The 15,336-nt window shown below is 48.8% G+C and overlaps 1 protein-coding gene across 1 annotated transcript in view; it reads left to right on the forward strand.

The window, feature by feature from the left end:
• Positions 1 to 15,336, forward strand: part of PTPRJ (protein tyrosine phosphatase, receptor type J) — a 56,122-nt gene that overhangs the window by 7,932 nt on the left and 32,854 nt on the right. The window contains exons 4-10 of the mRNA XM_008051093.2: positions 200 to 463; positions 2,881 to 3,129; positions 4,644 to 4,883; positions 7,768 to 8,031; positions 11,062 to 11,316; positions 12,452 to 12,709; positions 13,847 to 14,125. Coding sequence (XP_008049284.2) covers positions 200 to 463; positions 2,881 to 3,129; positions 4,644 to 4,883; positions 7,768 to 8,031; positions 11,062 to 11,316; positions 12,452 to 12,709; positions 13,847 to 14,125 — 1,809 coding nt within the window. The remainder of the gene's footprint in view (positions 1 to 199; positions 464 to 2,880; positions 3,130 to 4,643; positions 4,884 to 7,767; positions 8,032 to 11,061; positions 11,317 to 12,451; positions 12,710 to 13,846; positions 14,126 to 15,336) is intronic.

Here is a 15,336-nt window from a genome sequence, read left to right on the forward strand (position 1 = left end):
TGATGGGTTTGTCTGTACTGTGTGTGTGTGTATATATATATGAAAATAAATGATGTTACAGGGATGTCAGGAGGCAAATAAAGAGAAATGAGACTGTGTGAATGTAAAATGCTCTCTGGAAAGTAGACATACGGAGCACATTCTGCATTTACGTTTCTCTTTAAAATATAATTGTTCTTTTTTCTTGAAAACAACTCAGGACCCAGCCATGTGGTTGACATTAAAGCTGTTTTCAAGAGTCCAACCAGTGTGACCTTAACTTGGAATAACAGCGACGCAACTGCCTCTAAGTATAAGTACAGAATCAAGTACCAGGTGGAAAGTGAGCAGACGATCACTGTTGACGGCCAGACCACGTACAACATCACTGGCTTAAGTCCTGCGACTCCATACACCGTCTCCATCACTCCAGGAATAGGCAGTGGCTCTTGGGGAGATCCTGTGGCCATAAATGTCACAACAGGTGAGATGGCTGGTGCCCAGGGATGGTCGCGAACCATTCGTTACTGTCCTGTGTCCTAGAGCCTTGTTCATTCTAGTTGCTGGTTGGGAAGAGATTGGTTTTTATAAACCAGAAGAGGAGAAGAGGCACCGTGTTGTTTCAAGTCCAGGAGTTCGGGTGACCAGATCCTTCAGTGTTAAGGTCATATGTGTTTTGGGAAGTTCTACTTCTCACTGTTTGATCTAAAAAATCTTTTGTGATTATTGGTTAATCCCTGCTTTCCTGCTAAGACTCGGGAGTAGAGGCTTCATTAGAAATGTGTTCTGGTGGTCATTACCAGCTTTCAAGTTCCCCAGGAAGTTGGTGCTGTGTTTCTATTCCCAGGACTTTCTGTGGGGCAGGAAGATTTGGTCCATGTTCCAGAGGAGTGTGTGTTTCATGTGGAATAAGAGTCTGATGACATTCAGTTTTAATTAAGATTTGACAGCTTAAATTTTGGTTTAGCTTAGATGTCACTACCCTGAGCCACCTATTCTGGCTACAAACTTAGCTCTTGGTTCTAAGCTAGAAAAGAACCAAAAATTAAAAAGCAAAACGACAAGTGAGAAGCTCTTTTTAGGAGGAGGAGAACTAAGCACTGGGAAAAGAGGTCCCCTGCTGTTTTCTGACATGGGATGGGGTGATTCCCAGGCCCTGGGCCTGAGTCCTAGAGCCTGACTGGAGAGGAGCTAGGTCTCTAGCACAGCAAACCATCTGGGCATGGAGCCACAAACACCATACTTGTGGCTTTCAACATCTTTTTATCCCAGAAACCGTTTCTTTAAACAACATCTCGTCCAGAAGCCCAAAAGACAAAAACAAAAAGAACAGAGCATGAGAGGAGCCTCAAGGATGGGTGCCACAGGCCCCTTCACAGATACCTCTGGAGCATCTCAGGGCACGATTTTAGAGGAAATCCCACCATCAAGGCTTGCTGTGTCACACTGTGAAAGAGAGAGGGGAAGGAGGAGAGAGCGGAAAGGTGATAGGAGAGAGTTTGAGGAAAAAGAACGCAGAATTTGGAAATGGTGATGGGACGAGGTGATACGGAGTAGGTGATGCAGGGAAGCAGAGGTGTGAGGTGGCAGGAAGCAGCCAGTAAAGGGATGGGGTGTCCTTGTCCACCTTAGAGCCCCGAGCACAGGGCTGTGTCAGAGCGGGTTCACCAGCTGCTGTGCACTGAGCATGTACTCTGTGCTTTGCTGTCCTTGGTATGTTATTTTGTCCTCGCGGTCACCATGAGGACAATGTTGAAGAAACTGTGAAGAAGTTAGGTTTCTTTTGAGATCTCAGAAATATTGAGCATCAAGTGGTGGGACAGAAACCCGGGGGCCTAACTCCAGACCCCCATGGTGCAGTGATGCACAACTACAAAAAGACATGAGTGATTCCACTTAGAAATCTTTGCATGAAATGTTTGACGTGAGGAATTGACTCACAGAGTGGATCACATTGTTCACAGCTGTATGGCACCTTAGAACTATCTAGGCCAGTGTCTTGCGTTCAGCCACCTGCAGACCCCAGGCCGGCTTTCACTCTGTTTGCACCATGACCTGTGCTTTTTTTTTTTTTTTAAGATTGGAAAATGTAGTTTCTTTAGAAAGTAAATTAGAGAAAGGAAAGGAGAGGGATGAGATAGGAGGAGGCCGTAGGAAATTATGACCTGGCCATAGCTCAGAAAACACATGGCCAGACAGTAGTTTAGCAAGGCTATGGATGACCTATGCTTTTATGGGCTTGAAGCTGGAGCCGGGTTCCAGTTTCCCACTGTCACCAGTAGTATGTGTGTTCTTAGCAAGCTGCTCTGCCTCTCTGGGTCTCCATGTTCTCATCTCAAAAGGGAAGGAGAGCATGCCCTTGTGGCTCAGTGGTTTGATTAATGTCACCATCAACCAAAGAAGGTGATGGAAGGAGGGACTGGGTGCACTATAGGTGGAAAGTCTTCTGGAAAATCCACCTGGAGCTGGAATACAGGGGCGTGCTCCTTAGTTGAAGTCTTAGGTGCTATGACGTGATATTATTCCCGTTGTCTTGAATGGAGACCTTTCTGCTTAGCAGTCATTTATTGGATGCTTTGTTCCTGATGTCTAAAACAAATACAACCAAATGCTGCTGTTCCAAAGGGCCAATTTAGAAGAGTTTCAAGTCATTGTTGGGGTTAACCTGGAGACAGTGCAGATCTCAGCCATTTTGGTTTTGAGGTTTACCCCTTTTCTTCTTTTCTTCATCATGATTTCCTCCCCTGCCCTGCTGACAGATGACATAAGTGCAACAGACTCTGGTACAGAGGATGTATTTCTAGCGAGTCGCACTGACCCATCGGACACCCCAGTCATTCCAGCGACTGCAAATATCTTGTGCCGCTAATGGGTATTGTTTATTGTGTGTTTCTAAAATAGAGCCTCGCCCGGTTTCTGGTCTCCATGTATCCTTCGTGAGTGTGAGGGAGGCCGCTCTTTCCTGGAGTGGTGACAATGGCACTGCCTCCTGCCGGATGCTCCTGGAAAGTATTGGGAGCCATGAAGAGTCGACTCGAGACTTAGTGGCCAACATTCCAGGCCTGAAGCCGGGGATTCAACACATCAACCCATATCTCCCAGAATTCGATGGGACGCAGAGACATCCCTTGATGACAGAAAGTGGCTTGGGTGAGTGGCAGACGTGTGTCCCCCATCTCTTTCACTGGTTTTGACTTTCAGTAACTTCTTAGTTTTTTTTAAAAAGTCATTCTATTTGTGTAGGGCTTTAGGATATATAGAGGGCGTTTCCTCCACATTTGAGCTTGATCCCCTACCTGTGTGAGGATGGAAGGAAAAGTGGTTCTTATTTCCCAGGGAAACACATCGGGGCTTGGGATGGCAGTGGGCCTGGAAACTTTCTGGAGTCTGACATCTAGGAGAGTGGGCGGCCCCTTCAGCTTTAGATCTTCCAGTTGAGCAAATAACAAGTGTGTTAACCTGAGTTGGGCCTTTGGAGGAACTGAGCATGTTCACTGAGAAAAGGGTGCTTAGCCGGCAAACCCAGCAGACGTCTCCTGTGTTGATGCTGGCGTCATCATTTGCAGATGACATAGCATTTTCGGGGGATTTCTGGGACAACTGTGGAATGAGAAGGGCAGGGATTTTCATCCTTAATTTTTTTTTTCTTTTTAGAGCAGAGATCTTTCTCTGTCACCCAGGCTGGAGTGCAGTGGTACGACCATGGCTACCACAGCTTCATCCTGTTGGGCCCAGGTGATCCTTCCGCCTAAGCCTCCCAAGTAGCTGGGACTACAGGCACGCATCACCACGCCTGGCTCATTTTTTTGATTCACTGTAGAAATGAGGTCTTGCTATGTTGTCCAGGCTGGTCTCAAACTCCTGGGATCAAGCAATCCTCCTGCCTCGGCGTCCCAAAGTGCTGGGATTATAGGAGTGAGTCATCACACTTGGTCACTTTTGAATTTTTTTTATGACAAGGGTTTTCATTTTTCAAAAGTGAATAAAGAGTGATCATTCCTAATCCTGCTCACATAAAGGGGTGAGCCACCACTCCTAGCCTTCATTCCTGTTTTACACTAAGGAAACAGAACTGTAAAGCTAGTGTCAGCATCCTTGCTTGCAAGGGACAGAAACCAGACTTTAAACAGCTTAGGCGGAAAGAGCAATTTATTGGCTTGTGTCTATTTCCCTGCTACAGGCCTTGGGGAAAGAGAGAAGGTGGTTTTTAACCTCTCTCTCCTTTTGGTTCGCCGCTCCCTCTGCACAGCCTTAGGACAGATGGCCGCAGGCAGTCCCTAGCTTCACACCCTGCAGCTGCCCACTAGTGGGGTCTGGTCCAGGGAAATGCCTCGAGTAGGCTCTGAGGAGTAAAGTCTGGGTCACAGAGCTATCCCTGGGATGGGAGAAGATAATGTCCCAGAGAAGGGAGAATGATCCACAGTAGCAGAGTTTGAAAGAAAAGCACCAGATATCTGTGGCACTGCTGGAATCACATCACGGAGTTGAATGCCAGGGCCTTGTCAGGGGACAGAGTCTCCCTCTGGAGGAGGTAGGGAGCAGATACTTACAGAGAACCTGCTGCGGACACTGTATGATGTGTTATCTTATGGGTGGGGTCGTTGAAAGAAGACAGGGTTATGTTCCTCTTGCAGTTAATGTCTTTCCTCTTGTGCTTGCAACAGATGCCAACAACACAGAGAGAAGCTGGACAGAGAGCTGGGCCCGGCCCGGCAGCAGCCCCACTGCCCCTGTGCATGATGGGAACCTCCGGGGACACACAGACCCATCCTCTGACAAGCGGTCCCAAGACACAGAAGTCTGGCTTGTTAGGTTGGCGCCTGGCACTCAGTTCAAGGCTACCGTGTATTCTCAAGCTGCGGATGGCACAGAAGGACAGCCCCAGGCTGTAGATTTCAAGACAAGTATGTTGAATTTTGTAAAATGGCTTCAGCTAGAGTTTCCTGGCACAGTTTTGTCTTCTGTGATTCTGGTTCTGAGTTTTTCTTGCTTAGCATCCAGTTTTGTTGTCAGAGGGAGCTTTCTGGAAGACATTTTGGACAGAGTAGGTCTGGTGAGTTCTTCTTAACTCTGTGGGCAAGGCACATCTTTCACTAAGTGCCATAAAGTGCACTGAGTAGCCACCATCTGTAGGCACCGGGCCCTGCTTTGTGTCTGTCTTTCACATCTTGGCATGGTGTCCAGTGACACACACTGATGCAATCATTTTATTTTATGAATAATCAATCATTGCTTTCTTTTTCTTTTTCTTTTTTTTGAGTTGGAGTCTCACTCTGTCGCCCAGTCTGGAGTGTAGTGGCACGCTCCCGGCCACCTCAGTCTTGACCTGCTGGGCTCCAGCGATCCTTCCACCTCAGCCTTCCGATTAGCTGAAACTACATGGTAGCCTATGCTACCATGCCCAGCTAGTTTTTGATTTATTGTAGAGATGAGGTCTTGCCAAGTTGCCCGGGTGGGTCTCAAACCCGTGGGCTCAGGCAATCCACTTGCCTTGGCCTCCCAAAGTGCTGGGATTACAGGCTGAGACCCTGAGCCCGGCCAATCATTGTTTTCTTATACCCCCATTCCCCCTCCCCTACCCCAAGTTAAGAAAATGCATTTCCTTTTTTGGCCTGCCTTGGACTTTATATGGAGCTTTCTTTGAAAAGCTTGTTGACAAGCACATTGCTGCTTCCTTGCTGCAATTGATCAATGCTTCCACTCTGTAAGTTGGCCAGTATTTGGAGGCTTTAGTGATAAGTAGGGGAGGGGGACATGTTTTAGGAGACCCAGAGTCAATCACTAGCTGGGCTGTGTTACGCATATAGAGCCAGAAAATATGAACAAGGAGTCAGTGACAAGCCGTGTCTGTCAGGAATTAACAGCTTCTCCTGGTGTCACGTCGAGGGAGGGTTCGCTTGTGTCCTTTCTTTCTCCCCTCATACTGGTTTTTCTAAAGTGTGGGTGAGGCGGGGAAGATGAGGCTGTAGGAGAGACCCCTGACCTCTTGGGGCCCTCAGTGACCAGCAGGGGCAACAGGTGGGGGCATTCAAGTGAGGAGGGCTTGGTTTCCAGTGGGTGGGTCAGTTGGAGGAGAAGACAGGAACCTTCCACGGGTGCCGTTGGCCGCGGTGGGGTATCCTGCACATGAGAAGCTTGTATGAGGGGGAAAGGGGCTGACATCTAGCCTGTATGCCCTCAGCAAGCCATGTACCCCAGGGATGGGTCCATTCAGGGGAAGGGCCCTTTGCCTGACTTGCTAAAGGGGGTTGTGTGGATTAGTGTGGGCCTTGGGTTCCCTGATTTTTAAAGCAGTTTGAGCAAAAGCAGCGATTGTATCTTAGGCCCTAGGTCGTGTAAATACACACATATCCTATTTCGTGTTGAGCTTAGTGCTTGGTGGATGATAATTAGAGTAGTTTTTCTCTCTGTATATGGGGGAGAGTATATGCATACACAGGTCTTAATGAGTTTGGGTTGCTATGACAAATTACCCTAGACTGGGTATTGTAAACAATGAACATTTTTTTCTCACAGTTCTGGAGGCTGGAAGTCTGAGATTGGGGTGTCAGCATGGTGGGGTTCTGGGTGGGGGCCCTCTTCTGGGTTGCAGACTGCCTGTATCCTCGTGAGCTTGAAGGGGTGAGGGAGGGATCTCTGTCAGCCCTCTTTCACTAATCCCATCCGTGAGGGCTCCTGTGAGGGAGGTAATTCGTGACCTAATTGCCTCCCAAAGGGTCCTCCTCCACTGTCACACCGGTGGTGAGGATTTGAACATTAGAGTTTGTGGGGGGACGGAGACATTCGGTCCGTTGCCTTAGACGCGGATGCCCACGCATACACACGTACATAGAGAAAGGGCCCCGTATTTTTCAAGTGACTACTTAGATGGTGCAGGGTTCAGGGAACCATCGGAGCATTAAGGGACAATGAGAAACTCAAGACTAGCCATGGCAGAAAGCCACTTCTAGGGTTGAAGCCACCTCTGGAGGACAGGGTGTTTCTGGAGCCCAGTGAGAGCCCAGGCAGTGAGGGATTTAGCTGTATCAGGAGTAGGAACTGATGAGAAAGGCTCTGACCATATTCCCCTTCGGGCCTCTAGCAAGCAGCCCTGCCCAGATTGCTGGTTGGTACAACCTAGTCACGGCCCATGCGGCAAGGCCCTTGGTGATGGCATGTGCAGGGTCAGTCTTCTGGGCACAGGGCAGGCAGGGGAAGGACAGAGGATGAGTTAGGAGGGGGATTGGACACATGGTGAGTAACCGGCCCCCTCATTTGATCTGTTCCTGAGATTAGGACCGCTGTCCTGCTTTACGGAGGAGGAAACTGGGCTCAGGTGGTTTCCCTCAGGTCTACCTGCTAGAAAGAAGAGCTGACCTGGAACCCAGACCTTCCTCGTGGCAAATGGGTCATCTTAATTGGTCCTGTGGAGTGGAATGTTCATTTTTGGATGGACATACGCTTGAGGATTGGCACCTGGGGCAAGGCATGTGTAGGGTTCTTGCTACTGTTCGATTATGAGTCTATCCTATCTCCAAAAGTCAACTCAAAAAAGGGCAAAGAGTGACTGTGCATTTGCAGTTGGCCAGGTCATTTCTTCACTGACCACCGGTGCCTAACTTTGGCTGAGATGCTCCTCCTTTCCCAGTCATGGTTGGCTGGTGCAGAGGAGGAAGGAATAATACTTAGGAGTGTTTCCTAGACTCAGTGGCCATGCCCTGACGGCGACTGCACGCGCTGTCTCGCTCTCTCGCTCTCTTTCTGGCTTGGCCATTCTGGTTATTTTGAACTCCTCTTGTGTCCTCACAGATTGCAGTCAGGTTTTTGACATCACAGTTGTGAACATCAGTGCCACCAGTGTGACCCTGACCTGGAAAATCAGTGATAATGAGTCGTCCTCTGTCTATACCTATAAGATACATGTGTCTGGGGAGACTGAAGCCTTCAACCTCACTGTCAGTGAAACCCATGCCGTCATCCCTGGACTCCACTCAAGCACCTTCTACAGCATCACAGTGCATCCTTTCCTAGCTGGTGCCGAGTGCATGCCGGGCTTTCTCCAAGTATACACCCGTGAGTTCACACTTGGCTCTTGCTAACCTTTCTTGCTGGCCAGGCCCAGATTCAGGACAGAGAAGTTTTGGTCCTGCCCTCGAGGAATGTCCAGCTCAGCATGTGGGTCCCCCTTCGGGGTGTGTCATGATAACGGTGACCGCTGGTTGATGTGGATCACACACTGAGCTTCGTGTGACGTGCTCTCCTGGCACTGGTTCATGAAAGGCTCACAACACCCCAGGGATGTGGCTGGCATTTGCCTTATTTTATGGAGGAGGAGCCAAGGATGAGATAGGTGATGTAGGTGGTGTCACACCTGGTAAGTGACAGAGGTGAGATCAAATCTCCAGGCTGTCTCGACTCTATCCTGTGCTTGTTGTGACTCTTCTGATGTGGTAGGGACCTAGAGCGGTCTGATACAGGGAGTCAAAGAGGACCTGGGTCTTCATGTCCCTGTCTCCCTCGGCTGCTGCATTCTGATGAAGCCCTGGCACAGCTCTGCCTCATCTTTGTTTGCTTAGACAAAGATGATGACGGCTGGCAGAAAATAAGAAGCTTTCTGTTCTCAAGAAGGCTGATAATATAAAATAAAACAGTAATGGTGCACTAGTGGTATAGTGGTATAATATATATAGCTCATCCATCGTATTGACACCAGCAGTGAATTTTGCACTGTGCCAAGAGGTTTACACATATTGCAGTGGCCTTAATGGTGGGTGTGAGGACCCCTTTTACAGATGAGAAAACTATAGCCCAGCATGGCTGAACACCTGCCCCAAGGCCACAGAGCGAGTGAGTGACAGGGGTGCCCGGCTCTGGATCTAGGCTTGTCCCACTAGACAGTCTACACTTTTTCAGGAAGCATGCCTCAGCATTTTTTCTGTTTTTTGAGTTGGAGTCTCACTCTGTCGCCCGGACTGGAGTGCAGTAGCTGCTCCCGGCCACCGCAGCCTCGACCTCCTGGGCTCCGGCGATCCTTCCGCCTCAGCCTTCTGAGTAGCTGGAACTACAGGCGCGCGCTACCACGCCCGGCTAATTTTTTGATTTATTGTAGAGATGAGGTCTCGCCTGCCCAGGCGGGTCACGAACCCACGGGCTCAGGCAATCTACTTACCTCAGCCTCCCAAAGGCGCGGGATTACAGGCTGAGCCACCGAGCCCGCCTGCCTCAGGATTCTTACAGATGTCTTTTGGGCTGGCTCTTTGGGGAAAATGAAATCTGCTTACATTTCTTCACCTTTTTTTCTTTTACTGTTTAGTCTGTGTTTAGGATTAGGTTCATCTGTGAGCAACAACAGCAAAAACACCCCAAACATCAGTGGCTTAAAGAAGACAAGGGTTTATTTCTTTTTTTTTTTTTGAGTTGGAGTCTCACTCCATCGCCCAGACTGGAGCACAGTGGCTGATCCCAGCCACCGCAGCCTCAACCTGCTGGACTCCGGCGATCCTTCCGCCTCAGCCTTCCAGGTAGCTGGAACTACAGGCGCACGCTACCACGCCTGGCTGATTTTTTGATTTATTGTAGAGATGAGGTCTTGCTGCCTAGGCGGGTCTCGAACCCGCGGGCTCAGGCATTCCACTCACCTCAGCCTCCCAAGGCGTGGGATTACAGGCTGAGCCACTGAGCCCGGATGACAAGGGTTTATTTCTTTGTCCTGTAACAGAAGCCCAGGGTTAGGGTGCATGGAGATGGTAGAGTGTTAGCCAGGGCTCAGCTAAACTAGCTCAGCAACCACAAGCTAGTTTAACCATAAGGGATTTACCCTGGGTATTGAGGGCTCACAGAAGCCTAGGCAGGGCTTCTGTATTAGTTTGTTAGGGCTCCTATGGTGTGTACCACAGACTGGGTGGCTTATACAACAGAAATTTATTTTCTCACCATTCCGGAGGCTGGAAGGCAGAGATCAAGGTAACAGCAGGTTCACTTTCCTCTGAGGGCTCTCCTCTTGGCTCATGGGTGACTGCCTTCTCCCTGTGTCTTCATGTGGTCATCCTCCAGTCTGAGTGTTCGTGTCCTCATATCCTCTTTTTAAAAGGACCCTAGTCATACTGGCTTAGGGACTACCATCATGACCTCATTTTAACCTAACTACCCCTTTAAAGACCCTGTCTTCAAATACAGTCATATTTTGAGGTACTGGGGGCCAGGACTTCAACATATAAATCTGGAGGGCGGAGGACACAATTCAGCCCATAACAGCTGGGGAGCAGGCTTTGGACTTGGCCCCCCAGAAGTGATTCCCTGACTTAAGCTGCAGAACTGTCTCTCCAACTCCCCCACCTACTCCCCTGCCCCCAGGAGAGTTTACCATCTTTGTCACAGACAGCAGAGTGAGGACTTGGGAAAGCTCTGCTGTGGTTGCTGGATCCAGGAATGTCTGTTCTGAGCTGTGATCCTGGGATCAGGGAGCTGCAGCCACTACTACAATTTTGGTTCTAGAGCCGGGCAGCCTGAGCTCCAGGTGGCACACCCACGTTCCAACCACAAGAAGAGTAAGGGCAAAGGTCATGCTCTGCCCTTTGAGGATACTTCTGCTCTCATTCTGTTGGCCAGAACTTAGTCACATGGCTATATCTAGCTGCAAGGGAGGCTGGGAAATGTAGTCTTTAATTCCCAGCAGCCATGTACACAGCTAAAAATCTGGAATTGTGTGATAAAGGAAGAAAAGGGGAGTGGATTTTGGGGATTCAGCAGCAGCCTTGGCTTCATCTCTCTAAGGAGAGTCTCTGGGAGGCTTAGTGGTGAATGCATTTGAGATAAAGCAGCCTGAGCTCTTGGCCCTGGGCTCATGCCTCCTCTTGTTTCCTGTGAATGATTCTCTACAACTCAAGTACACAGTTTCTGCACTCTTGTGGCCAGGTGCTCTTGCCATGGGCAGAAACACCAGCTTCTGCAAGGCTCATGTTGTAGCTGATGGTACCAAGAAGAGAAAAAGATCAGCTGTCCTAAGTGTGTGTTTAATCTTGGTATAAGTATTTTGTGACAGTTGGTTATCCTTATCTTTTGGAAAATAAGTTCTAAATTGAGTTGTTTCCTTTCTTCCCACAGCCCCAGGTCCAGTTTCCGACTTTCGAGTGACAATGGTCAGCACAAGGGAAATTGGCTTAGCTTGGAGGAGTAATGACTCAGAATCCTTTAATATGCATATTACACAGCATAGAGAGAAATCTTGGGTAGTAACAACCACCAACCAAAGTATTGTTGTTGGTGACTTGGACCCTGGAACCAACTATAGTTTTGAAATTTTTCCACAAGGACCAAATGGAACTGAAGGCCCATCTCGAATAGTTTACAGTAGAACTGGTAAGCAGATAGGCTTTTCTGTCAGTCATGTTTCTGAAAGAAAATCAATAGAGTTTATAAATGTCATGTTTTCCAAACATCATTTTTCTTGAATTATCTAAGAAAAATCTTAAACATTTTTTGTAACAATAATGCATACATATTATATGAAATACAGGTAAGCAAACAGGAAAAAAATTACAAGGAAATCATCATCAGATAATCACTGATAACTTTTGGTGTATGATGTTTTACAATATTCACACACACGCACACACACACTATTCTTTTACAAACATCGAGGTCATCTGTACATGTGGTTTTGTAGTCTACTTTTTTCCCACTCACCAGCTTATTATGAATATTCCTTTTTTTTTTTGAGTGGAGTCTCACTCTGTTGCCCAGACTGGAGTGCAGTGGCACTCTCCTGGCCACCTCAGCCTCGACTTGCTGGGCTCCGGCGATCCTTCCGCCTCAGCCTTCCAAGTAGCTGGAACCACAGGTGTGCACTACCACGCCCGGCTAATTTTTTTGATTTTATTCTCACCAAGTTGCCCAGGCGGGTCTCGAACCCGTGGGCTCAGGTAATCCACTCACCTCAGCCTCCCAAAGCACTGGGATCACAGGCTGAGCCCCCGAGCACAGCTTTTTTTTTCTTTTTTAATACACAGAGTTTTACGGTGAAAGTGTTTCCTTTTTTTGTCCTCCAGCCACCCAATTCCTTTCCCTAGAGGTGACCTTGGTTGCCAGGTAAAGAGAGGTGGGTTTTGAAAGCAGCATCCAAGAAAAGGCCCTGCTTTTGCTGTTACCTCTGAGCCTACACGTGAGCACTGCAAGTGGCTGAGTGTGTGGAGGGTGGGTAGTCAGAGGACAGGCTCCTGTGGGCTGAGAGCGTCGGGGGTACAGGGCCATTTTAAGACAAAGCCCAAAAGTCCAGGGTGTGATGAACTAAGTCCACCTGTATTATGGAAGGGCCAGAGTTCTTGGAAGAACTGAGTGTGTGCATTTCCCACCTGGATTTTGGAGTGTGCCCTTTGTGGACTCAATTGAGCGTTTGAGGGCAGAAGAGAAAGTTCTCTCGACAGGCACATTGACATGAGGCTGGATGTCATGGTGGTCACTAACAGGCTTCCTTTTCCTTCCTTCCTCTGACCAGCCCCTAGTGCAGTGTATGACATCCAAGTGGTCAATGTCACCACCACTGAGATGCAGCTGGAGTGGCGGAGCATAGACAATGCTTCCGAGTATACCTACCACTTAGTCGTGCAGTCCGTGCATGGCTCTAACCATACCAGCACGCCTCACAAAGAGCTCACCCTCTGGGGCCTGGTGCCAGGAACCTTGTATAACATCACTGTCTCTCCTGAGGTGGACCATGTCCGGGGTGATGCCAACTCTATCGCACAGTTCACACGTAAGTCTCTCGGGCACCCTTCTTTTTTTTTTTGAGTTGAACTCTCACTGTAGCCCAGGCTGGAGTGCAGTGGCACACTCACGGCCACTGCAGCCTTGACCTGCTGTGCTCAGGCGATCCTTCAACCTTCCAAGTAGTGGAACTATAGGCATGTGCCACTACGCTTAGCTGATTTTTTAAATTTATTGCAGAGATGAGGTCTCGCCGTGTTGTCCAGGCTGGTCTCGAACCCCTGGACTCAGGCAGTCCTCTCGCCTGTGCCTCCTAAAGTGCTGGGATTCATGCCTGGCCTTGGGTGCCCTTCGAAGGGATAGTCTCCCTGGCCCTCACTTGGAGGAGGCACTGGTTAAATGATGGGGGAGGGACCAGTGTGTTTCTGGGCTCCAGGGTGACCCTGAAACCACTGAAGTTGAGAACATCGATCTCTGCAAATGTTCTGCTATTCCCATGGGCTCTGGCGTTGAAGCCACGTGAGCTTAGAATTGTCTTTAGAAGCAGAAATGACTCCATAGGAAGGGAGAACATAATTGTTCCCATCATCCCTTGGGAATCCAGTCTGGAGGAGGGTCACCTCTTCATGTTGGCCTTAGAAGACACGCCCAGTGAAGCACTTTGCCTGCAACAGGGAGAGGGGAGTTTTGCTGATACTCAAATTAAATACGTGTTAGAGATGTTGGCTTCAGTGTTTTTGGTATAATTTTCTCTTTCATGCATTAGATTTTTTTTTTTTAATTGTAGAGACACGGGGTCTCACCAGGGTGCCCAGGCTGGTCTCGAACCTGCAGGCTCAGGCAATCCACTTGCCTCGGCCTCCCAAAGTGCTGGGATTACAGGTTGAGTCACTGAGCCTGACCTTTCATGCATTAGATTTAAAAACAAATTGGGAATCATAGTTTAAAAATATATGTCAACTTGAAGTGTTAGAAGATGCCTAAAAATTCGACTTCTTTGAAGATTTAATCTGTCTAATCATTTTCTGAATGTGTTTTTGGGACTTCTTCCATCTCTTGAGCCAGCAGATATTAGCTTTGTTCAATCTTTCCGAAGGGGTCAGGCTATTTTGGAATGTAGTAAATAAAATAGTCTTGAAATTCTAACAAATCTGTGCTTTTACTTAAATTTGTTTTTTGAATCAAGGGCCCAGCCGTGTGTCCATCACTGGAGTAAGAACCAACACCACGGTAGCAGAATTGAGTTGGCAGAACTTTGATGAAGCCTCTCCCACCTATTTCTACCTCCTTCTCATTGAGAAGGTTGGAGATGTCAGCAACGCCACACAGGTAGTCACGGGCGTTGGAGTCACTTGCACTGCAGTCACTGAATTAACGCCTGGCTCAGCGTACAACGTGGAGATCTTTGCACAAGTGGGGAATGCCACTGAGTCACTGGAACCTGGCCAGAAGTCATTCTGCACAGGTGAGTCACCCAGGTCCCTCCAGGACTGTGTGGTGCTGACTCTGTAGGTAAATTCTCCACGGTCTGTGATGTGTTAGTCTCCAAGGGGTGTGCAGTGACAAACACTGAGCTCCCAGACACATCCTGCTGGCTTAGTGCTGTCTTGATGCCCTTATCATGTATTTGCTCAACAAATGTCCATTGAGCACTTACTATATGCCAGACAGCCAAGTCCTGCCTTCCTGGAACTTTTATTCTGGTGTGGAAGATAGTAATAAACAAGATAAAGAAGTAAATTGTTAGGTGATGATTACTGCTAAGGAGAGGGGAAAAAAATGGGGTAGGGTGGCTGGGTGTGGGGGCTCACCTGCTTTGGGAGGCTGAGGCAAGAGGATTGCTTGAGGCCAGGACTTCAAGACCAACCTAAGCAATGTAGGAGACCCCATCTCTACAACAGAAACATAACAGGGAAGGGGAAATTAGATGTTCTTCTAGAGTGCTCAGGAAATGCTTCAATGAAAAGGTGACTTTTAGGCTGGGTGCGGTGGTTCACACCTGCCATCCCAGCACTTGGGGAGGCAGAGGCGAGAGAAATGCCTGAGCCCATGGGTTTGAGACCAGCCCAAGCAACATGGCAAGACCTTGTCTCTACAATAAATAAAAAAAAATTAGTTAGGCGTCGTGGTGCACACCTGCAGTTCCAGCTATTCTGGAAGGCTGTGGTGGAAGGATTGTTGGCTCCCTACTGAAAGGTCAGAGGCCGCAGGCTCCAGCTCTGACATGACCAGTGAGGCTGATTCCATGAGAACCAGCTTCCGAGTCAGGCTGAATGCGTGTGCCCGGCCTGGTGTAAGGAGAGAAGACACGGGGGTGAAGGGTAGAGAACGAGGCAGCGCACTGGAGTCGGGGGATGAAGGCACCCCCGTGAGCACCGACGGTGGAAGTGCCCACAGCCATCTGCAAAGCCTTGCTGAGCTGCTCTGAAAGAGTCCTTGGTCACACACGGGCCCTTCTCTGTATCACTCTTAGAACTATGAGATGCATAAGACTCAAGAAGGCCGCCCAGCCAGGCTTGGTGGCTCAGCCTGTAATTCCGCTCAGCCAGGCTTGGTGGCTCAGCATTTGGGAGGCTGAGGTGAGAGGATGGCCTGAGCCCGCGGGTTCGAGACCTGCCTGGGCAACTTGGCGAGACCTCATCGCTACAATAAATAAAAAAAAATTAGCCGGGTGTG

This window comes from Carlito syrichta, unplaced genomic scaffold, assembly GCF_000164805.1.
Source record: "Carlito syrichta isolate Samal-C Ts95f unplaced genomic scaffold, Tarsius_syrichta-2.0.1 Scaffold163154, whole genome shotgun sequence".
Lineage (NCBI taxonomy): Eukaryota > Metazoa > Chordata > Mammalia > Primates > Tarsiidae > Carlito > Carlito syrichta.